This window comes from Polypterus senegalus, chromosome 11 (assembly GCF_016835505.1).
Source record: "Polypterus senegalus isolate Bchr_013 chromosome 11, ASM1683550v1, whole genome shotgun sequence".
Classification (NCBI taxonomy): Eukaryota; Metazoa; Chordata; class Cladistia; order Polypteriformes; family Polypteridae; genus Polypterus; species Polypterus senegalus.
The window spans coordinates 52,610,493-52,636,267 of record NC_053164.1 but is presented as its reverse complement, the minus strand read 5'-3'; the positions used below and the strand labels follow the sequence as shown (position 1 = coordinate 52,636,267).

General features: G+C 39.8%; 1 protein-coding gene across 1 annotated transcript in view; it reads right to left on the bottom strand.

The window, feature by feature from the left end:
* The window catches only part of naaladl1 (N-acetylated alpha-linked acidic dipeptidase like 1), a 90,785-nt gene that overhangs the window by 28,182 nt on the left and 36,828 nt on the right, over nt 1–25,775 (bottom strand). Inside the window, exons 5-11 of the mRNA XM_039768629.1 lie at nt 23,414–23,606; nt 16,519–16,612; nt 10,539–10,640; nt 7,854–7,939; nt 7,082–7,201; nt 5,104–5,189; nt 622–685 (exon numbers count right to left, since the gene is read on the bottom strand). Of these exons, the coding sequence (XP_039624563.1) occupies nt 622–685; nt 5,104–5,189; nt 7,082–7,201; nt 7,854–7,939; nt 10,539–10,640; nt 16,519–16,612; nt 23,414–23,606 (745 nt within the window). The remainder of the gene's footprint in view (nt 1–621; nt 686–5,103; nt 5,190–7,081; nt 7,202–7,853; nt 7,940–10,538; nt 10,641–16,518; nt 16,613–23,413; nt 23,607–25,775) is intronic.

The window sequence follows — 25,775 nt, the reverse complement described above, 5'->3', positions numbered from 1 at the left end:
GCCAAGCTCAGGAGACATATTCTTAACTAAAGGAGCAGCCACTGGCCTCTGTCTTACCCATCAGTTCTCACTGTTTAATAACTACCTATCACAAATAGGATCATAGAGTGTATGGGTTTCTCAAGTTAACAAAAAAAACCTTTTAGATGCCAGTGGCACAACCATAAAACACCCAATTAGCATGGCCAGGCAAAGCAAGGTTCTGGATGGATGCATCATAGGCCCCCAGGCAAAGCCGTGTGCTTTTGATAGCAAAACAGAAACATCGTGGGCCCCTGTAGGACCCCTGGCCAATGCCCATTGGGCCCATACGTTAAGATGGATGCCATATCAGAATGAAAGAGAGATCTTCTTTAAACCTCAGAAGTAAATAAGGATCTTTTTAAAATGAACAGTTAACCCACAGACAATCAGTTTAAGTAATGAAGAACGTTTTCTCATTTTTAATTTATTTTTGCAGTATTTAGACTTTGGGAGAATTCATGAAGAAACCCAAATGAATACCAGGATAACATACAAACACACGTCAGAGGGCACTCCAGCTGGGGATCAAACTGGCATCAAAGCACTGCAAGGTGGCACATACACACTCACGGTTCCAATGCTGTCTTCTTTACTTACCAAACACACTTATGTCCACATTTATATAAGCTGTGGTCCTTTCTCTGAGCTTGCTATAGTATTCCTGTTGGGACAAGGGGACAAAATGGAGAAAATTAAAGTGCTGTTATACTTTAAAAAGTTAAGCAAGCATTATTTGAAAAGATGAATGACTACAAATTTTGCCTTTGCTTCATATATTTCCATTAAGTCAGTTCATGTCTCTTTTAGAACAGGAATGTACACAAAAGGGGTGGCTACAGTGGCTCAAGCCCCTTCCTCTTTCCCTTTATTGGCCCAAGTGCTCCTTTCTTGGGTTAGGAGAGCAAGAGCTTGGGAGCATGCACACCTTAAAATAAATAATGGTCTACAATAAGTATTGCCATTACTTCCACAAAATATGTACAGTATATTACAATCTGTGTGCTAGTCATGTTGGTATGTATGATATTATGACACATGACATACACTATATTGCCGAAAGTACTGGGGCACCCCTCCAAATCATTGAATTCAGGTGTTCCAATCACTTCCATGGCCACAGCACCTAGGCATGTAGACAGCTTCTACAAATGTTTGTGAAAGAATGGGTTGCTCTCAGGAGCTCAGTGAATTCAAGCGTGGCACCATGATAGGATGACGTCTGTGCAATAAGTCCATTCATGAAATGTCCTTGCTACTAAATATTCCACAGTCAACTATAAATGGTATTATAACAAAGTGGGAGCAATTGGGAACAACAGCAACTCAGCCACGAAGTGGTAGGCCATGTAAAATCACAGAGCATGCTGAGGTGCACAGTGTGCAGAAGTCACCAACTTTCTGCCGAGTCAATAGCTACAGACCTCCAAAAGCTCTAGAAGAGTGCAGCATAGAGAGCTTCATGGAATGGGTTTCCATGGCCGAGCAGCTCCGTCCAAGCCTTACATCACCAAGTGCAATACAAAGCGTCAGATGCAGTGGTGTAAATCACACCGCCACTGGACTCTAGAGCAGTGGAGACATGCACTTTGGAGTGACAAATCATGCTTCTCTGTCTAGTAATCTGAAGGACGAGTCTGGATTTGGCGGTTGCAACAAGAACGGTACGTGGCTGACTGCAGTGTGCCAAGTATAATGTTTGGTGGAGGGGAGATTATGGTGTGGGGTTGTTTTTCAGAGGTTGAGCTTTGCCCCTTAGTTCCAAGGAAAGGAACTCTTAATGCTTCAGCATACACATCCATTTTGGACAATTTCATGCTCCCAACTTTGTGGGAACAGTTTGGGGATGGCCCCTTCCTGTTCCAACATGGCCGTTCACCAGTGCACAAAGCAAGGTCTATAAAGAAAAGGATGAGCGACTCTGGTGTGGAGGAACTTGACTGGCCTGCACAGAGTCCTGACCTCAACCCAATAGAACTTAGAGTGGAGACTGCGAGCGAGCCAGGCCTTCTCATCCAACATCAGTGCCTGACCTCACAAATGCTCTCCTGGAAGAATGGCCAAAAATTCCCATAAACTCACTCCTACACCTTGTGGAAAGCCTTCCCAGAAGAGTTGAAACTGTTATAGCTGAAAAAGGTGGGCCAACTCCATATTAAAGCCTATGTATTAAGAATGGGATGTCATTTACGTTCATGTGTGTGTAAAGGCAGGCGCCCCAATACTTTTGCCAATATAGTGTAATTGTAATGACTGCACATATCATATTCACTGTGTTTATAACACCAGCTTTTGTAGCTGGTTTTCTACAGTTACCAGCTGCACTCCATTTTCACTAAGTACTGGAGATTTATAAAGTAACTGTTCACAGAGCAAAGCATTTTCTGCCAGTGCATTGTAACAAAACAGTGTCAGACTGTTAGACACACGCCTCCATGTCTGCATGTGGGTCTGCTCATTCTGAGAGAAAGATGGCAACTGATTCAGGTTTAGGTTTCAGACGTCACAGTGCCATTCAAGCTCAGTTGGGTCAAACCCTTTGACGGAGCAGTGAATATTTTATTCTGCATACACTTTCCCACATAAAAGTAATACTGGGTATGTTCAAAGAGTTTGGTGCTAATTTAGTGTTCCCAACATGGTTTGAATTTCAGAAAATCTTTGCCACACCACCTGTATCAACAGCAACTGCTGAACAAAGTTTTTCCCAGCTCCCACTTACATCCATACTCTGAACTCTATGGCTCTCTGATCTTCTGCTTCTGTACAAAAAGATAGATATCATTGTGAACGAAGCTGGACGTCACTACATTATACTGCTGACACTCTGAGTATGTGGTAGGGATTGGGAAACATCACAGGCTACAGAGGCAGAAGCAGATGGTCGACCACTGACAGCCACTTCTCTAGATGGGAATTCTTGTATTTGCTCTTTCATCTTAAGGTGTGTCATATTAAAAAAACTAGCAAAATACCCGCGCTTCGCAGCGGAGAAGTAGTGTGTTAAAGAAGTTATGAAAAAGAAAAGGAAACATTTTTAAAATAACGTAACATGATTGTCAATGTAATTGTCGTAGGCTTATTTTAGTATTGAGACTGAATTTGATGATTATAAATAGTTTAATTTATGATCGTAAATGTTGTGTTTGAGAAATGCACATTTTTAGGATCTAAGGATCTCTTTGTAAACGAAAAGGCAGGAGTCACCAGCAGGAAGATGTGAAGCAAGGCCAACAATAACAGGCTTGAAGCGGTGGAGTAAAGAAGAAGGGATCAGTGAGCACGACGAACAGCTGAGGAAAGTAAGGAAACGAGTGAGGAGACACATGAGTGTGGGATGTTGTTAATGTATATAAGCAGGGAGCACATGTGGTATGTGCGCAGACAGCGGCCGTGCAGAAAAAGGAAGGGGGACCGGGGCGGCCTTTGTGCGTCTCTGCCGTGAAATAACTTGTCTGTTAACGGAAATAAGGAATGAAACCGTCAAAAGGAATGGTCAGTTCTGAAAATTCCTTACGGCATAATGGTGAGATCCGCCAAAAAGACGATGCTATTTTCAAAAGTTCGTTATGGGGCACGGCGTGAAAAGAAACATACTTAACGCTTGTAAGTACAGTGTAAAGGATGAGTTTTCTGCCTCACTCCGCACTGTCCATGCAATGCGGCCGTAGAGAGCTTAAACAACTCGGCACATCCACATAAAAAAACGACAAGGGGTGAGCGAGCTATCTTGAAGGCTTTTACTGGACGTACTTCGTTGTAAACTGAAATACAGTATATACAAAAGAAACATACAGGCATTTACATGTATACAATCAAAGACAATAGAGAATGATTAACAAAGCAATACATAGCAGACAGTGTACATTAAACAATAAAGCTTTTAAAGACACTTACAAGGCGAGTGATTTACATGGATGGATCAAGACAAAGAGAAGCGTCAGAGGTTCAAATTGCTGTGTACTACAACTAACCAGACCCAGGGGTTTATATACCCTAAGGATACATTTTGGATGTGACCGAAACAAGAGATAAAGGGGTGCCTACATGAGAGACATGGGGTGTATTGTATTCAAATGTTTTTTATGTGACCTACGTGCGTTATGCAAGTTTCATAGACTTTTATAGTACCACTGTGAGTGTGAGACGTGACTGACTGGTGTGTTAATAAATGACAAGATGAAGGGGGTACAGTTCAACAAATAACAGTCTCAACTAACAAGATGTGGGGCAGAACAATGAGCATGCAAAATTTCAACTTCCCATCTATATGGAAAGTGGGAGAAATGGTGAGGAGTCAGTGAGGACTTTGCCTTTTATATGTATAGATAAAGATTGTGCCCAGTAGAGATGGTGTAGTGTCCTTTCTAATAACATGACAAAGAGTAAACAGAAATTATAGGCAATATTTAGTGAACATTATAATGCCTCTGGAGTTACATCCAAATATTCCATAAAATTAAAAACAATTTGTGTCCAGACTTAAAATGTACTAAATACTGTACCATAACACGCTCATTCTCCCCTTCTGAGCCACTGCCCACCAATGTCTGTACAAGTCACTGTTTTAGAAGACAATTAACTGACACTAAATTAAGGGATTTTAGTCCAACGTTAGTCAGAAATATTGCATAATAAGACGTCAACAGAATGAGGACAGAAGCAAGTTGATTTAAAAACTAACAACATCACCTAAAGGCAGAAGGTCACTGTGGGAGAAGCCCTAATAATGAAAACCATCACTTACAGTGGCAGGCAAAGAGCAACAAAATGGTCCAATCTTTGATATCTACAGTTCTCTGTTAAAATAATTGCAGTATGAATTCTTTTTCCATCCAACGTCAAACTTATTTTTGGCATCTTAGAAACCATCGCATAGTAGAAGTTAAACAGGATTGTGTTAATAGGTGAAATATTTGTTAAAGTAGCCTTTTAGGCATTCATGCCCCTTCCTTTACAGATTGATTGCTCTTTACAATTAAGGAGCTTGTGGAGACAGTGGTGCCACACCTGCTTGGTGACACACTAGAACATCTCAAATGCTCTTTTAAAAGCTAACATCAACATATTTGAAACCTGTACCTCAGTGTATTCTGTAGATCCAACAAGACCAAATTCTTCTGCACCCCAACTGCCAAAGATAATGGATCTCCGTGGCCTCCATTTACCTGGAAAATAATGTCACCTTTCATTCTAAAGTCTTTTTAGAATACGCAATATGAAAAATAGACAACTTCATAATTACAGTGAGTACTGTCTTGGGAGTCAAATTGTAACAATTACATTGCCATGAAAAATGTGTTTATTTTGATAGTCTGGTTATTTCATAGCTCTCTCTTTTAAGAAGAAAACAAATTTTAGTTATTGTGCAGTGTTTTCTAGGGCCATGACTTTGATATAGCTGGAAATTATTTGTGTGTGAGAACATTTAATGAGTGTCGTTAAGCAATTGCAATAACAATGAATTGGACTAGACAGGTTTGATAGTGGATGAAAGCACAAGTAGCCTAGAAGAGTGTGATCCTGTAGTCAGGCATATTCAAGGGCCTGATTGTCCTTCTAAGGTCCATTCACATTTTCATTAAGATGTTAAATGTTTATATACTGTGGTGGGCTAGCACCCTGCCCAGGGTTTGTTTCCTGCCTTGTGCCCTGTGTTGGCTGGAATTGGCTCCAGCAGACCCCCATGACCCTGTAGTTAGGATATAGCGGGTTGGATAATGGATGGATGGATGTTTATATACTGTCGCACTCATGTGCATGGAGGGGCAATCTAAGGCCCCCGGATAATTATAATTCCCTGCCGAAAAGCCAAAGGGTGCTGTCAACTGATGCTTTTTCTCTTCCTCTGTCTGCAGAACAGAATATTGATGACCATGACATCCCTGATGTCACTTCCAGTGTCCTCCTGCCTGGACCTGCCTTTTCCTGCCAGGAGAAAATAATATCGGAAGCTCCGCCATCTTGAACAGTCTGTTTTGGAGACTTGCATCAATACGACATCTTCTTTTCTTTTTTATGAAGCCTCAATACCCGCATTATATTTTTAACATATGGGGTTGGCCTTCAGGTGCCCCAAATATTTAACATCTGTCTCTTTTTCTTGCAAAATATATTGTAACAGATGGCTGGCAGCTCAACTCGGCCGCGACGTCTCGGATATGGAAGGAAGGGGGAAGGCAGCTTTTTTAGGGCCCTGCCTCTCCCAAGACACTAGAGGGCGGCTTCCCTGTTTTACAGTGGTGCCCCTAGATTCCCGCAGGGAACTATGGGACTTGGGGTTCTTTTTCTCAGCCTTGCTGGGTGCTGTGGGTGACACCAGGGGGTGCTGTGAATGAACCGGGGAATGTGAGCAATCCGCCTGACCCGAAATTGTTAGCAGACCATGTGGTTGGAAGAGCAGAAGCACTTCCGGGTTGGACAATATATGTGAACCCAGCCAGTGAACCTGAGTCAGGAGTAGGTGGATAACGCTTGTTGGAAGGTGCGGAGGAGAGAAGAGAAAAAGAAACAGAAAAGAAAAAGAATTGTGGCTGATTATCTGTTTACGTGTGGCTGTGGTGCTGGAGAGCACTGTGAAGAATTTAAAAGAAATAAGTACGCTCTTGGTGTTTTTACCTGTGTCCTCAGTATCTGTCTGTTGGGTTTGAGGAGCAACAGGGTCCTCTAGCATCCACAACATATATATATATATATATATATATATATATATATATATACACACATATATATATAAAAATATATATACACACATATATACATATATATATATACACACACATATATATATATATATATATATATATATATATATATATATATATATATATATATATATATATATATATATATATATATATATGAATGTTATATGTTGGTGATTCAACATGTGAAGCCATGCATTCTTTCTTGCATAACATCTATGAAAATAACGAGTTTACCCTTCTGGATAACAAAAGATGTAAGTTAATTTAAAGTTTATTACAGTCCAGCACCATCACATCTACTCCCTCAGAGAAGGAGCCAAGTAACAGAAAGGTTCAGTTAAGATCTTGATCACCTTCTTTCACCATTTTTCCCAGGATGCGTGTGATCTCCAGCATGACAGCAGTCCCACTGCTGGGGTCAATTGCTCCATGAACCCAACTGTCTCGGTGATTGCCATAAATGACATAGCGATCTGTTGAAAATCAGATTCAAACATTTTGCTCATGAGGAAAAATATAAATATTTAAAATTAAAGCAGAACAAGACTACCTGTACTTGATTTCCTTTGCTCATTGGAAAAGAAAACTTGAAATGGTGTTTATCAAAATATAATTTGGATGTACACATTTAGTGCTTTTTGTTTTTGTAAAATTAAATAGTAATTTATCAGTACCATATCAATTTTTGTTTCATTATTTTGGATAGTTTGGTAGTATCATTTTTAAAAAGAATATTTTTTCAGAAATATTTCATAATAAGAATTAAATATGTGGATGTATTGGTACAGCGGTAAGGGATGACCTAATGATAAAATAACTTGTATAACTGAAAGTAACATGCCACCCAGGCAGGTGTCTGCGGGTTTAATTTATCTTTGTCATTGACATTCATTTGTGCACACTGAAGAACAAGGCCTAATATTTTAAATATAGCAGGATATGTGTTTGTGTTTCAATACAGTGAGGTTTCATGTTCAGAATGCATTCACTAGGATTTGTTTTGGGTTTTGTTTTGCAGAAACTACCATACTATGTCATTGTCATTGTCACACTATGAAAAACAGAGAATTTAAATGTAGACCAATTTTATAAAATATGTTGCATTAATAATAAATGCTGTCCAACCTGGTTCCACTGATCCTCGAATTATTCCCATCACGTTGTCAGAGTCATGGATTCCATATGAATTATAAACATTCACTTGAACATCACTAGAAAGAAAGAAAGAAAGAAAGAAAGAAAGAAAGAAAGAAAGAAAGAAAGAAAGAAAGAAAGAAAGAAAATTTAAATCATTGCAGCCCTGTGAGAGATTTAACATTTCAGGTTTGGTGACTTATAATAATAATAACAATGATACATTTCATTTTATAGCACCTTTCTCATTGCTGTGGTGTGAAATTTTGTGTATAAGTTAATAAATATTTTGTATGTCTTTATTTGTAATTTAGACAGAGCAATATAATATTAGTGTTATATCACTGATAAGAATAGCAATTGTGTTTTAGTTTGATGTCCCCCATTTAGTACTGAGTCTTTGTAATTTTATGACAGGGTCAGTGGAAGTGGCTACACTCAGTTTGGCAAGTGATTCTCTGCAGGACTCTCTCAATCAGCCTCCACAGGAAAGCCAAATTACCTCGCTGGCAAACATTAGCTCAACAAATGGTATAGGGGGCAGGTGTGAAACCATTGCGTCACACCAGAATTCTTCTAAAAAGGTCTAAAGTCACCTGTTTGTTTAAAATCAGAAACTATTAAGTACCACAATGCCCTATTCAAGTCTAAATGTCTGTTAATGGAGTTTTCATCACATACAAGTTCCACCGGACACACGTTTAACTTGGACATTGTGAAAGTAAAATTCAGGACCAACACTAAGCGTGCCAGAGAGCTGTCTGAGCTGTGGGCCTCTAATTAAAACACCACTAACAGACACTTGGACTTGAAGCCAGCAAATGCAGGCTTAAAATGAAGAACATCAAAATAATAAAAAGACTTTAAGACCAAACCCCACCAAACCCCACTTTATTAATCCACCTGCCCCCCCTTACAACCTCACCCTGAATCCTCATCCTTCACTTGCCATATATTGCCTTTGAATATATATATATATATATATATATATATATATATATATATATATATATATATATATATATATATACAGTAATCCCTCGCTATATCGCTAGCATATCTAAATATATAACGCGGATTTTTCGCTGCTTCGCTGGTTCTGCAGACAATGGGTCTTTTTACTTCCTGTACATGCTTCCTCAGTTGGTTTGCCCAGTTGATTTCATACAAGGGACGCTATTGCCGCATGGCTGAGAAGTTAACCAATCAGAGCACGCAGTTAAGTTCCTGTGTGCTGAATGTGATGTTAACCAGGAAGTCTCGTCTCGCTCATTCAGCATCAACGTGTTTCGCTGTGTAAAGAGTTAACTTTTGTGCTCTTTTGTGTTTATCTTTGTGCATAGTCAAGCCCTTCATTATGGCTCCAAAACGATCTGCTCCTGCTACTGCTTCAGGGGTCGTGCCCAAGCACCAATGGAAGATGTTAATGATTGCCGAAAAGATAAACATTTTGGATATGTTGAAGGAAGGGAAAAGCTACACCGCTGTAGGACACCATTACGGCATCAATGAGGCTACGATTCTTTTTATTTAAAAAGTAGGAAAGTAATATAAGATCTACAGCCGCAGTGTCCTTTTAAACAGGGTGCAAAACGAGTTATAAGTGGATGTAATAAGGCAGTACTCCGGATGGAATCTGCTTTAGGGATTTGGATTGAAGTCTGCCGGAAGAAGAACAACGGCGGTGCTATACAGTTGCCTGAAGAGGCTCCTTTAGAAGAGCTGTAACGCTCTCCTTTGTCGTTCAGTAAATTTCCCCTTGGGATTAATAAAGTATCTATCTATCTATCTATCTATCTCATCGTTATCGGACAAGTCATCATGTCATTGTTGGTGAGTAACCATAATTAATTTTCTACTTACAGTACTTAGTACATGTACGTACGTTTAGTGTCACTGTACACACATTTACTGTATACTATTTTTCTTGCATTGTACGTATTTATTGCTGGTGGCCCGTCTATCGTAATGGCTGTAACATATGTGATATCGGAGACACTCAATATATTTAAAATAATATTTAGGTTTTACTGTATATAAACATTGTGTTTACATACAGAATTTCAATAAATCTTACCTAATATCTAAGAGAATACAAAGGGATTATGCTGTATAACTGTGCAGGGAATATTTATAAACAGTGTGGGAGAGTTTATAAGGGCTTAAAATATATAAAAATAACCATACAAACATATGGTTTCTACTTCGTGGATTTTCACCTATCGTGGGGGGTTCTGGAACGCAACCCCCGCGATCGAGGAGGGATTACTGTATACATACACTGTATACATGGGTGCACTAAATCTACCTCTGTTATCTCTGCAGGCCAAATATGGGAAAACCTGCCTGATTCGACATCACTTTTGGTTCTTACCTCCAGTCACTTCCGGTTCTGACCAGATGACATCACTTATGCCTTTCGGCTTATAAAGCCACCATCTTGCCTCCACCAGTCAGTTCAGGTGAGAACTCAAAACAGTGCACATGAGTGCTGTGTCAAAACCCTTTTGCAGCCAAGGACAATATATGGGTGGCTGCCCCAAACCTTTTTGCATGTGTCAAGGCTATTCATTTCAGTATACTGTATATATATATATACAGTATATATATATATATAAATATATATAAACACGCAAACAAACAAACATTTACATATTAAAAGAGGTATTACAATACCTGTTATTAAATGTACTATCAGAGGAGAATCCAGGTCCAGTTTTGTATGAGCAATTAAAACTTCCCTGCCAATCTGCTGGAGTCTCAGTTCCAGCTAATTTACTGGAATAAAGAACATTGAGAAGATTATGTACAGTTATTTCCTTTGTGCTTCTGTACTTTGCTCTCTCTTCTTTTTTGGTAGTAGATCATGAACTTATTTCTTACAAAGGGAACAGTGCTGGGCAGGCACAGCACCAGTTAGCCAAGCAGAACACTATTACTGAGTCACATTAATATTTACTTTAATGAAGTTGCAGTTCTTCTAGAGGTGTAAAGCCATTCAGTTTGTATACTGTCGGAGTCTGTCTAGCTCTTTACTGTGCAGTCCCTAGCTATTCTAATTTAAGCATATTGCAGAACTGAAGACTTTGTGTTTATGAGGTCAGCTGATAAATGCATTACAAGTAGGCAATGCAAGGTCCATGGGAACCAAAGCTTCAGACACATCACTGATATTCTTTTGTCATATTTTTACATCCAATTCACGTAATCCACTCTTGTCACTCTCTTTTTAATTAAAAATGTACAGAATACAAAATCTAAAGAAATAAATCAAATTTTATATTCTTATGTAATTCAATTGAATCCTTCACATCAAGCACAATTTTTCTAAAATCTTACTACCATTCCAGTTCATCCTTTTGACACATGCAAACAAAGCAGACACATCTAAGAAGAGTCCCCAGGAGGGAGAACAACAAGGTATAATCAAAGGGTTTCTAAATATCTTACATAATCCAAGTTTATTTTTGCCATTTCTAATCGGTGTGTTCAGATTTTTCTTTACATTTGTTCTCTTGGTAATAAAAATGTTTTTAAAAAATCAGCCCAGCAGTTGAACCATCATATTCTGTTTCAAGGTTGCAGAATGTTCAAGTCTATTTAAGAAATATCAGACACAAGGTTACTAACCAAACCAGGTGGAGGCACAAGCCCACCAGAGGGCGTATTCACTTACACCGGAGCAAATTCACCTCAGGCAGGTGTCTATAGAATATCTGAGAAAACTAAAGTACCAAGCCTCGGCGAGAGCATGCAGACTCTACACTGACAGTGATGGGTTTGAATCCCTGTTCACTACACTATGGTGTCACCTTCCAGCATGATGACCAAATACAGTTTTTATAAGCTAGGAAAGGTGTCATGCTGGAAATTCTATGACCAATGGATGTCTGTGTGCAGTTTGCATGTTCTTACCAACATGAAGGATTGAAAAAGTGAGACTGGGCACATGGCAGTGTGGTGTAGTGACTATGTTGTACTTGACATCACCAAGTTACTGGTTCAGTTTCTATCCTCAGCTCTGACCCTGAGCAAATATCCTAACCTGTAATCCATGGGTGGTCAACACTGATCCTGGAGGGCAGCAGTGGCTGCAGGTTTTTGTTCCAACCTGGCTACTTGACTAGAAACCAGTCCTTGCCAATAACAGGTCATAGTTAATTTAATGATTTGTTTGTGTTTTAACTCTACAATGAAGTTCATGCTTAAATTGTAGATTTTTTTCTTTTCTAATTACATCATCTAAATCATTTGAAAACTGAAACAGATGAGTAATTTTCAGTTCTTCACTTTCTCTTCAATTTCCTTCTGTTAAACCAAATAGTGCACAATGAATACACACAAGTGGTTCCTTTGTCATTTGCATCTTACCAATAAGACAGAGCAGTTAAAGCTGTTTAAGACTTAAATAAGCAATTAAGGGTTTAAAATCTTAACAAGCGAGTCATCTAAAATGAAGCAGAAAAATATCACTTGAGCAGTAAGTGCTTGCATCATCAATAAATGACTTCTCATGAAGCAATTGGGTAGGAACAAAAATGTGAAGCCACTACAGCCCTCCAAGACCGACATTGTTCGCCCCAATTTAAATAGTCTGTGTCTTAAATAGCAAATCAATTAAAGAAAGTTAATTAGCAGCAGAAAATGGTTAGAATGAAAACCTGCAATCCCTGTGGCCCTCCAGGACTGAATGTGGGTGCCCCTGCTCTAAGCAAATTGTGAAAAATGAATGTAAACCATTGGATTGTGTTCTGATTTTGTAAAACCCCATGGATTAAGCTGTCGCCTGAATATACAATATCTCACTATTATAATAACAAAATCCTGGGACAAGACATGACTTTTTCAGAAAGATACTTTTACGTCCCGCGAGACGGGACTTTGTGCCAAGAGATTTAACCACACCTGGGGCCGGAACTAAAGGACAAAGAGTAGATGACAAGGTAGAACATCGTCAGGAATTCAAATACGTTGGCATGATACACATGCACAGCAGGTTAGAGATAATGGAAGTATGAAAATTTGAAAGTTTGATAGTAAAGTTCGCATTAGTGCAAACAGATGGAAATTATTACTCGATGAAATAACAGAAAAATGAAAAGAGATTGAATATATTGTTCGGATTTAAACTTTAACTTGTTGACTTGTAGATTGTCTAATTCGTGTTGCCATCAAGGAAAAATAGTCTTTCTTCCCAATGAAGAGGCTTATCCGCGAGAATTAAAAGATTGCTTGTTTCACATACACAAGTGGCAGAGACGAGAAGTGGCTGGCATGTAGCTCAGGCTTATTGAGGTTGGCGAGCGAAGCGAGCAGGGGGCAAAACCCCCCTAGTCTTAATTAAGAAAGACGTTACCTCCTGTTTTCTGCATTTTTTGTTTAAATCTAAAAATTACACACTGGATTTGTTCTTTATTGTTATGTAGCCAGCACATGTATGTGTGTGCTACACTGGAATTAATTCTTGTTTTTTATCCTGCTTTTTAAGATGATCTTCTTCTTCTTCCTCAGCTGCTCCCGTTAGGGGTCACCACAGCAGATCATCTTGTTTCATATCTTTCTGTCCTCTGCATCTTGTTCTGTCACACCCATCACCTGCATGTCCTCTCTCACCACATCCAGAAACCTTCTCTTAGGCCTTCCTCTTTTCCTCTTCCCTGGCAGCTCTATCCTTAAAATCCTTCCCCCAATATACCCAGCATCTCTCCTCTGCTCATGTCCAAACAAACGCAATCTCGCCTCTCTGACTTTGTCTCCCAACTTGAGCTGACCCTCTAATGTCCTCATTTCTAATCCTGTCCATCCTCATCACACGCAGTGCAAATGTTAGCATCTTTAACTCTGCCACCTCCAGCTCTCCTGTTAGAGGATGCGGTTTTTCTTAATGTGGAGTTATTACGGCCTTTATCGAGTAATGAGGGCCCAAGTAGGTCTGACAGCAAAGTATCTGTGCAGCTTAACACAAAAAGGTTAATTAAAAGAAAATGGTAAGATAAAGTTAAGAATTTACAGCTTTTGTCAAGATATTTTAAAAAAGTGTTAATCTCTTACTACTGTATTTTTCTTAATGCACACTCTATACAAGATAAAAGGCCAGGTACTGAAAGCCACAAATTGGTGAATTTGTTTTAATTTGTTTGTTAAGGGCTGTGCATCTGCTTCATGTGTAATACTGCATCTGCACACCCTAAAAAATTGAAATTGTCATATAAATTATATAGAGGAGGATGACCTTTGTTTTATTAAGACAAAAAATATTAATAACATGCAGGTAGTGGAGAAAGGAAAACTGTGTTGCTTAAAGACAATGTACGCCAAGTGTACTCAAAACTTTGATTTTTCTAGTTCAGAAGACATAACCAGAGAGAAGAGTAGATAAATTAAATCACTCAGATTATCACAATGAAGGAGAAAAAAAACCTCTTTGGGAAAGAAGGAGAGCATTATGTTGTGTTTTAAGCCAGGCAAAAATGATCCTTTGTCTCTTTTGTGGCACAGCAATACATCAAATATACATCTTCTAAAAGTGACCCTCCCATATCAACCAATCAGAACTTTTAAAAGCTCATTTTAGGTCTGATTGGATAGGCTTATATTCATGAGGATCAAAGTGAGATAGGGGTGTATGCTGGATATTGGACTGTGGGGGTCCTTTTTCAGGAGAGAGTCACCTTAATGGTAGGACTGGCCATGCCTGCCATTATTCCATCATTTGGCAGAACATGTACAATATGATTTAGCACTTTGCCCATTGAACAAATATCGAAAATTCATGAATATCCTTTTGTGTTTCAGGTTGTGGTGTTGAGTATATGATGCTGATACTGTATCTATTACTGCTGTCTGTTTGTGATTATACTGTATGATAAAATAATATGTCATTTTGTATGACTTTTAATGGCATTATTTGGCTGACATTTTTTCAACATTGGTGCTATTATTCTTATAACAAGATTAAAATATAAACTCTTCATTGTAAAACTTTGAATATAGCCTTTTTTACCATGTTTTCAAGAACTATGAAAAAACAGAAGAACAATTTCATTTCTTTTGTGCTGTGATGTAATACTAATTGTTTAAAAGAAATGGAAAACAGAGTATGTTGGCGCAGCATTATTCTAAAGGGGTGGCATGGTGGCGCAGTGGTAGCGCTGCTGCCTCGCAGTAAGGAGACCTGGGTTTGTTTGCATGTTCTCCTAGTGTCTGTGTTGGTGTCCTCCGGGTGCTCCGGTTTCCTCTCACAGTCCAAAAACATGCAGGTTAGATGCATTGGCGATCCAAAAATTGTTCCTATTGTGGTTGTGTGTGTGCCCTGCGGTGGGCTGGCGCCCTGCCCGGTGTTTCTTTCATGCCTTGAGCCCTGTGTTGGTTGGGATTGGCTCCAGCAGACCCCTGTGACCCTGTAATTAGGATTTAGCGGGTTGGATAATGGATGGATGGAAAATTCAAAAGGTGTTAATTTCTATTAGACAACAGAATCACAGTTTATAAAATGTTGTTATAAAATAAAAGATCTCATTTTGTTAATTGTTATTGTTGCTTACTTTTTCTTCCACACCTAATAAATTGTGAAATATTCTCTCTTTCTTCATCCCCATCTCACATGAGATTTACAGACCATTCCATGCAGCTTAGGTGATCTTTTCTGTGCCATGTTGACTGCCTGCTCATTTATACCACCAACTCCACATCACACCACTCAGTCACCATGTACACTCCATTTGCCAATTCAGGCCACGATCCATCCTCAAGTTCATCAGTGGCCACATACCCCTGCCTTTGGATTTGATTGGTGGATCGGGTCTCATAAGTGCTGTCCTGTAAGTACTTGCTCATCTCTCTCACTCTCTCTCTTTTACACACACGCTCTCCACATGCTTCTCATGATGGCTCCGCCCCTTCTGACTGTGTCTTCCTCTCTCTCTCTCTCTCTCTCTCTCTCTCTCTCTCTCTCTCTCTCTCTCAGGTCCCCCAGAGTTTCCATTCCAAAAGGCCCCTGCTTATATGTAATATCCTGACTCAAGGGAAAATTTTAGCTTCTGACTACTTACTGTTATACTTAGGGTGTATTCACACTAGGCAGTTTTGTTCCATACTGTGCCCAAGCGCGATTGTCCCCCCCCCCACAACCCCCCACACAGGCCTGCATTCACACTGCGCTTAATGTTCTGGACCTGGGCACACTTTCATCATGACCTCGTGACTTTGTGTAAAGCCAAAACAACATCCGAACATGGAGTGACAGCATGCATTTCAAAATCATTTTAATTATTTTGTGGTTGTTTTGGAGTCACATAGGGCAGGAATAATGCTCTACCCTCTTACAAATTTATTGAGTATTCAACACAGTGTTTTGCTGTTAATCATGCTGCATGTATGAGAAGATTTTTATGGAGACAAATGATGTTAAGGGAGGAATTTGCAGCTCAATCACTCTGTTCCCGAATGCTACTGAACTGTGCACAGGCCCACCTCTTCCAAGCGGGCCAGGGCACGGTGCAGTTGTCCTGGCACAGAGTGATCACACAAGTCAAACAAACTAGACTTTGCAGGATTACACCCTTACTGTATTACATTTGTTTTAATGTTAGATATCTTTAGTTTATGTACACATAAGTTATCATCTATACTTAGAAAGGAAAAACGTAGCACAAACCAGATTAAAGCATAGGCATCTTCAAATCCAATTGGTTGAGTGGGAATTGAAGCCATCCCTTCTATCTCACTTTCAGGTCTTCTGTATGTATGCTCTGTGGCAGAACAGTAAAGCAGATTAGTCTACCTTGAAAGATTACAGTTCTTCTCAAAGAGAAATTATTTTACAATTCAATTTCAAGTAACAAAGTAAATTTCAGAACATTAGGCTTTCTGAAACAGCTCTCTTTTAATATTTATATACAGATTTTAATATATTTGACACATTTTGAAAGCAAATGTTTAATTACATGATACATTCCACAAAATTATTTTAAAGAGATGGCAGGGCTCAGCCATTGCCGTTAACACTAAGCCTGTATATCAAGGGAAAGTGAGACTGTCACCAAAGGTTTGAAGTGTGCCACTGTGATTTGTGAATTTTATTCCAGACATATTATTTTATTAAAACTGGGTCATTGCAGCCATAAATAAATACAGCTGAAACTGCACAAATCAGCTGACAGAAAGAACCTGACAGAGAGAGGGGCAGAAACAAGTGGAAGGCGATGTGCTGATGTGTCCTGTTTGGTGATGATCAATATATTGAGTTTTTCCCAGTGAACGAATTCCATGGGACAGTCCTTTCAGGCAGGAATTTTGGTGAATTAAAGCAGGCCTGACCCATCACCTCAAGCCTGACTCATAACTTTCAGACAGAGGCTATGAATGATCAGAGCAGGTGCACTGTGCACAGATAGGGAAAAAGGTGCTATTTGGGTCGTAGAAGAGCATAGTCCATAAATAACATGGTTTCAATGTTAGTTACCCATACCTGGCAAGTTTCATAAAAAGCTCACTGAATATGCAAAATGTGTGGGTATATATAATAGTGAGGAACCATCAAGAAGCCAGAAGCCATCTGCAGGAAGAAATGCTGCCTTGCACTCGGCCAGACTGGACATACATTTATCAGGATTGCCCACTGTGGAACTGGAAGATGAATGGAGTGTTCCAACGGCTTATCTTTGGCCTTGATATGTATGTATAAATGATTACACTACATATATTGCGAGTGAAAGCTGCATTTTAAAGAAAGGTAAATATATATTGTCACAAGCAGGACAGTCATTGGAAAGGTTTGAGGCAGCCACCCATATATTTCCTGGCTGCAAAATCAATCAAAAAGAACAGACATTTTCACACAACTGAGTCCAAAACAGAACTGACTGCTGCCTTAAAATAGCGGCCTTTAAATGCAAGTAGAGGAAATGATGTCATCAGGGCCGGGACCGGAAGTGACATCATTGGCAACGCCAGAACCAGAAGTGACATCATTGGTTGTCCCAGAACCGGGCGGGACTTCCTGAGAATGGTATGCACGGAATTGAGGGAGAGAATCAGTATACTTCGCCGCCCCCTGGTCAGTGTGTGACTATATATATATATATATATTGTCACAAGAACGAGACATTGACAGATAAAGAGTTGGGGCAGCCACCCGTATATTGTGGTATCCTGGCTGCAAAAGTCGTTTTCCTTTAACAAAATACAGAGCACTGAAGTGCACACAACCGAGTCCAAAACAAGACTAAAGAAACAAAGGAAAAGGGGCAGGTTTTAAAGGGGAGACAGGAAGTGAGGTCGTATGGATCTGGCACGTGGTCTTCCACCATTGGCTCGTAGCCGGAGGTGACATCAGAGGGACTGGAGCTGGTGTGGCCGACTTCCATTGGCTCAGTCCCGGAAGTGATGTCAGGTGATCCAGGTGAAATCCCGGGGATGGTCTACAGGCAAGGGAGAAAAGAGTCAGTGCACTCTGCCACACCCGCATGCCTCCGAACTGCCTTCACTCAAGCCCTTTAGCTGCCGCCCATGCGCACGTGTGTGACAATATATATATATATATATATATATATATATATATATATATACAGTATATACTGTATATATTCAGTATCTCTCTATTATAAAAAAAAATCTTGGGAGGGAGACAAGGAAGACAAGACGTGATCTTCTTGGAAGACACTTTGAGGTCACGCGAGGCAAGGCAGTGAGACAAAAGGACAAATGATCAACATGCAGCACGACAAGCAGTACATGCAGCTCACCAGCAGCAGCAGCAACAAGCCAGCAGATGATCCGACCACATCTCCTTAGCGTGCGTTCAGCCCCCCCCACCCCTTCACAACACGAGTGGCAGAGACACGAAGTGGCAAAAGGACAGCTGCTGTAAAGGCTTTTAAATGATCTATGCGCAGCACGACAAGCAGAACATGTAGCTCGCCAGCAGCAGCAGCAAGACAGCAGCTGATCCGACCGCATCTCCTTAGCGTGCATTCAGTCCCCCCCTTCGCAACACGAGCAGCATTATACGTCCTGCAAGAAAGAGATTTAACCACGCTTGGAGATGGAAATAAAGGACAAAGTAGAACATTGTAAAGAATTCATAAATGTTGGCACGGTACACATGCACAGCAGGTTAGAGATAACAGAAGTATGATTATTCGAAAGTCTCAAAAAAAGGGTAGGAAAGGTTGAATTAGTGCAAATAAACGGAAATTATTACTCAGTGAAATAATGGAACAGCGAAAAGAGATAGAATATATTGTTTGGATTTAAACTTTAAGCTGGAGACTTGTAGATCGTATAATTCATGTTGCCAGCAAGAATTAAAAGATTCCAAAAACATTGTTGCGGTATGATGTTCTGTGAGAAGGAGACTTTTAACATGAGATTCTTTCAAGTCATGCCCTACTTACAACTATTTTCAAACAAAACCATGGTCATCTAACCTCTAAGTCAGACACACTTCCTGTGCTCTCAGCTCTCATAAATTTTAACAGGACAATAATTTTATACGTTCTAGGTGACATGTCAACGAGAAAGCGAAGAAGAAAGAGCATGGACAAATATTCGAGAAAGTTGTTTTATTTATTAGATAGAAAGAAACGATATTCACTCACAGGCAGATATACGTTGCGTTGTCACGATGTAATTGCAAACACGGAATCAAAATTCAATGCGATCTTGAAGAAAAGTTCATTCCAAATATTGTTTTTACAAAAGTGTTAAAGTAAAAGTGAAAATAATGCATATGCAACAATTCCCATGAAAATAACAATCTCTTAAAATTGTATATCAGGTAAACCAAACCCGGGGGTGGGTGAGTGAGGCGAGCAGTGGGTAGAGCCCCCTAGTATATATATATATATATATTTATTTATCACTTTTTGTACCATATTTCTCTTGTCTGATTATTTCAGCCATGCTTACTGAAGCAGTATACTTAAGATTCAAGTATGTTCAACATTCAATAAAGAACACAATCCCAGAGAGCAAGCACCCCCTGCTGGAGACAGAGACCCATTTGTAACTTAGTGCAGAATGATAAGGTGCTTTCCATTACAAAACACGTCTGAAGCAGTTTCTGCAGCACCAGTGTCATACAAGTGTACAAGCTGAGCTCAGCAGTTTAAGTTCAGCAGTTACTTCAGGTTCACTCACTGTGACACCTGATTGTTGACTACTCTTAATTGTACAATATTCTTGTCAGGGCCAGCAGCAATGTTGAGCTTGGTGCCACCCACTTTCCTCACTGGCCCACTCTGTAGTTTAGGTTTTTAATTCTTTGTCTTCAAATGAAAATGAGCCTATACTGCAGACATGCATTTTAATATACAGTACATCTCCCTTGACTAAAATTTTATATTATACTTACACAGCAAAATCAGAAATGCTAACTTTTTCACTAGAAAAGTTCATTTAACTCTTAAAAGTAGTTGGAAAGCATGTACAGTATATGGTGTGAACTTGGACCCGGACACAGACAGACGGACATCATTGGCTCCACCACACACTGTTTATTTACAATACTATTTACAAATTGGACGTGCACAAACCCCAGTGCCTCTTGCACCGATTCCCCAAATGTCCAGGCCACACAGTCCTGTGCCTCTTTTCCTCCTGGCCGCCTTCAGTCCTCACTCCAGCTCCGTCCTCTTCCACCCGATTTCCACTCCTGACTGGAGGGAGGCAGCCCCTTTTATTGGAACCCGGATGGGCTCCAGCTGCTTCCCAGCAATCTCCCGTGGACACACCCTTGTGTCCTCTGTCGTCTTCCCCCCGGCACTTCCTTGTGTGGCGGAAGTGCCAGGCTCCTGGGATAATCAGGCACTGGGGCGCCGCCTGGAGGTGGCCACGGGTCCCTACAGGGCTGGGCTTCCAAGCCCTTTACCCGAGGCCCCCAACATAACCAGGACGGACGCCCCCTCGCGTTCTGGAGGGACCACAATGGATAGACATTATACAGCGTGCGTCTGCATAACAAAGTTTAGAAAATTAGACTGACGTAAAATGTTACTAATCACAGCTACTCAAAACATGTGATGCTAACATAAGGCTATCGACTAGCAACTTACTGAAGTTACTGTATTTAGCACTCCCATTATGCATTATATGTTTTACTGGAAAGAGTCATTCAAAGAACAAATGAATCTTTCATAATTTGACCCATCACTAGATACTATTGAGTTAGGTCGTGTTGGGGGAAATGTGAACTATGTCTTGACAAACAGAAATTTTAGTTTTTATTAGCAATAGGAAACAAACAGAAGTACAAAATATGCCAGGGTCAAATGTCGACACTGAAAACTCCGGCAATAATGCAATGGCAAGTGCAAACCCTGCTAATAGCGGTGTTCACTTTTGCAATAGCTGTGCTACCAACACTCTGGTGTATGGTGTCTCATGTTTTACGTCCCACGACAGAATGGAAAAAAGAAGATTGCAGCTGAACTTGCCTCATCTATTAACCCTTCCTTGAGTGTCAGCTCTGTCAGGCAGCATGTTATAGGTGGTCAGAAAAAGAGGTGAGCACAACTGCACTGGGAGTTCAGCACTCAGTTGCTGAATTTGACATGGACAACGATTTTCGGTCATTTCATTTGATGTGGCCCAGCGTCAAGATGAGCAACTGTGGTCAAGCCATTAGACAAGAGGACATTTGTATTGTCGACAGCCAGCTACACACAGATCACTTACCTGCTATGTCTTGCTAGCCTGACAGTTCTGTTTTATATTCCAAATGTTGTCACATGACCTTTTTCCACTCACATTTGAAAACTGTTGTGATGGGCGGCTGGGTCGCCCCTGCTGCATATGTTCCGGGGGAGCAACCATGGACAGCTCAATACCTCCCCAGGGATGCTTGGTGGCAGCCTCCTTGGTCGACGGTGATTCCCCAACCTCCTGCATGGCTCCATGGGAGATGGAGTCCTCCACAGCCTGGTTGGGAGCTGGGGTGGCCACTAGGGGGTGCTGCCTGGAATCAACAGCCCAGCTGGGCGAGTCTTCAGCCCCACCCGGAAGTGCAATTGGGACCAGGTGGTCAAGCACCAGGAAAGCTTCCTGGTGGGCTATAAAGGAAGAGGACGAGGTTGCTTGGGAGGAGTGGTGGTGCCAAGGTGGAGAGTTGTGTGTCTTATTTAACTGCTTTTGGGACTGTGTACTGTGTATTACGGGGAAGACGTGTGCCCACAGGGGAAGAAAAATAAAAAGTCTGTGTGCTTTAACACGTGCCTCTGGGTTAGTCTGTGCCGGGTTGGGCGCAATATATCGCCTTTTCCACACTGTATATTATATATGTTCTTCTTGTTTTTCCTTCCACAAAGTAAAACTCATACCTTTTGCTAAATTATGCCTAACAATAGCATTAAAATCATACTGCAGATGGACTAATACTTTCCAGATATCTTAAGAGGTTATTTTAATTTTTATTACAAAATATACAAGAAAATAAAATGTTCAAAGGATGTTTAGCTCTCAAAACCATCTGCACATTTCTTACTGCCTTTTTTAATTTTTTGGTTGACCAACTTTGAGGTCAAAGCTTTACTCAGTAAAATCTTAAAAAAATTCCATCACATTAATAGGCTCAAACGTATTTGATGACACACACACCCCAGGCTATGTGCTTTACTTTTTGAACCCTACTCACTTAATAAAGCTTGCTGTAATATTCTTTTTGATCAGTGTTTCTTTTTTCCAGAATCATTCTGTTACTGTAATATTTTTCTCACATTCTTACAGAGAAGACAACTCTTAAATGGAATTCAGAATAAACTTTATCACTACAATGGGTTTCAGTCTGCTCAGCTTTCAATGAAATTTGGTTCACAATGAAAAATCATTTATGCCGACACCTAATTTGCCCTTATATATGTCACTTGGCCAAAAATAAAATAAATAAGCCATTACATTTATTTTCATTGATTTTTTTAAGAGTGAAAGAGAAACTGAATTGTGTTTGAGTCTGCCATGCCTCAGTCATCTTCAAGTACCCTTAAGGTCCAGACTGTCAGGATGGGACTGCAGTCCACCCATTAAATCACACGGATACTGTGCATGGTGAAAATTTAGAATCACCAGCGAGGAAATTCAGGACAGATACATTGAGAATACACAAAAACTGCACACAAATTGTGCCCAAGGCAGGGTCTGAAAATCGGAGCTGTGAGGCATCAGTGCTAATCATACAGAAGGCTACCAAATGTGTCTTAAATGTGCTTACTAAATTATTACAACTCAGAAAAATTCTTAAGAATTAATTATGGTCATTTTCTGTTAGTTATTTTATTTTTTAGTCATTGTGCTTCTGCCTAATTTCATGTTTTTAATCTGAACAGTTAGCATTGAAATCTGTCTAGACAGACAATAGAACTCTAAGCCCTTTCACACCCTAAATCATGTAGTCAAACAAAATTAACAGTTATACTTCTTGAGAAATTATTCATCTGGATATACTTTAAATGAGCCTGAAATAATGAGCTAATTGCATGCTAATGATCTTCTTACAGGTGCACTCAAACATTAAAGTCCTGCGTCTTGCTGCCTCAGAATAAACACACTACATGTACCTTTAGCAGGATAATAAGGTGTCAGGAGGTCTCCAAAAGTGCTTTTAAAGGATCCACGTTCCACTCCGGAGGGGGGCAAGTACCACGAATGGGGGTAGGTCTCATTAATGTCCGACATCTTCCCATCATTAATGTCTTTAGGGTCAGTGTACACAAGAACTCCAATCACTCCAAACATGGCACCATTTATAGCCTGACAAGGGAAAAAGATTTAAATGACAAATAATTGATGGACATTTCAAAACTTCTTGGCTAAAGTTCAAAAGCCCTTTTATTTGGTTATTTTATTTTAAACATCATTTTTTTTACTATAACTTGTTTGTTCACGTATAGAAGAGAAAGGTTCAGATAGCACTCCAAAGCATTTCTGCAGAGTTCAACTAAACATCACAATGATACAATACACCAGTTCCATTTCTTCAGCTGATCCAGTAATTGAAAAGCCAATATGCACACTTTATCTTTGTAATAAGTATATAAGTTTAATATGTCACTGTGCTCTGTAAAAAATATTTTATTAATCCGCTTCTCTTTCTACTCACATGTACAGCTAACACAAGGCCAGATTTAGCACACGGGAGTTCACCATATAAGAACTGCTAGGCAAGCATTAGAAGACTAGACAGGGACAACTGCGAAATGGGCATTTCTGTGTGTCAAAGTCAGCATGAAACTGTATCCTCTGTGCCTTGGTTAGAAATGGCATGAGTCACCGAAGTGGGGGCCTGCACACGGAGAAAGAGTATAAAGCCTTGGAACATTGCCCGGCACACCTTTGAAACCGACGGACAGATGGGAGATAATGTCATCCGATCCGGAAAATCTTTCCACTGCACAGCCAAAATGGCAGACTCTGTACATCAGGCCCCCAATACCCGAAGGTCTTGTCATGGGTTCTTCATCTGTTATGCCATGTAGACTGTCATTAAAGAAAGCTAAGTTATTTCTCCTATGGGATTTCTTACCGCCATATCACTTTTTATATTATATCTATATCTATATTTGGGTTATATAACAAGCCGCAATTACAAAAAAACGTATTCAAACAAGGGACCTAGCACCCCCTGCTGGATACAATCTTTCAGAGATCATTAAAAGTAAATGTACTTCCGGATGAGTCTCAGAGATCTTGTTCGCAAAAAACTATCACCGTCATGCTCCTGTATGTACTTTGTGTGGGATAATAAGTTGAAGTGTTATAACGATATGTAATGGCATTGCTGTTGGCTTGAGCACAGTAAATGCAATGTCTTCAGACTTCTTAGTGATGTAATTGCTAACCTGACTGCTTGATCTTATTTTATAGTTTATAACTGAAGATCAATCCATCTTTGAGCCGCAGCCTACCCAGGATGCAACAGAAGATGAGAACCAACCAAGGACAGGATTTCATAGTGACACCAAAATGAGTCAAAAATTCAGATGTGAGCGTTAGTAGTCTTTGTGCCCATGGAACCAAGTTACCCCAACTATTCTATAACATTTCAGCAATTATTTACAGCTTTGATGCAAATCTTTCTGATCATAAAATAGGTCATTATGGTAGCAATTGAATTCATAATTAATTGCAGAATTACGGTATTTGATGGTTCCGGTAGAGTGCCTCTTTCTCTCGCATAATTTGGCTCAAAAACTAATCGGCACATCATCATCTCATAACATGGTTAAGTGTTGAATTTGGTATTTTTCTGTCTGGCCATTTTAGCTCTAGACTGTCCTCAAGAAACTGTGACAGACACACACACACGCTAATACACTAAGATCCATCGAAAACTAGAGATCGAAATTTTTGATGAATCTAAAGCTTTCACTCCTCTCTTATAGATGATAGATTATGGTGGGGAAGGTCACAAAGCAAAAATTAGCCTAACATAGAAATGTTTAGGGACAGGAAAGGAAATTGGAGCTCTTGAAAACAAACGCAAAGAGAATTTGTGAACTTGGCACATAAAATGGCCAGGAATTAAAGCGAGGCTCTGAAACTGTGAGGCCGCAGCACAAGCTTGTAACACCAGCATGCTACATTCATGGAAGACTGTCAGAAATGCTTCTAGAAATAATGCTTTTCCTATTATGAAAATACAGTTACTAAATGATGTTAAAGATATAATTTAAAAGAAAATCCAAAGCAACTATTAGCATGTAAAACCCATTTTCTCTTAAATTTCAAAGTACAAATCTTTCAAGCTGCATTTGTTGATTTGATTTATGCTGAAGATCTATTTATCAAAAGGACACTCTTCATCACAGTTTATTTAAAGCAGTACCTTGCCGAGGTTACTTACAGAGTGTAAATTTGCTGGTTGGATTGACTGACAAATGCTCCTGGTACTTACGTCACTTCAAAAGTATACAACTTGCA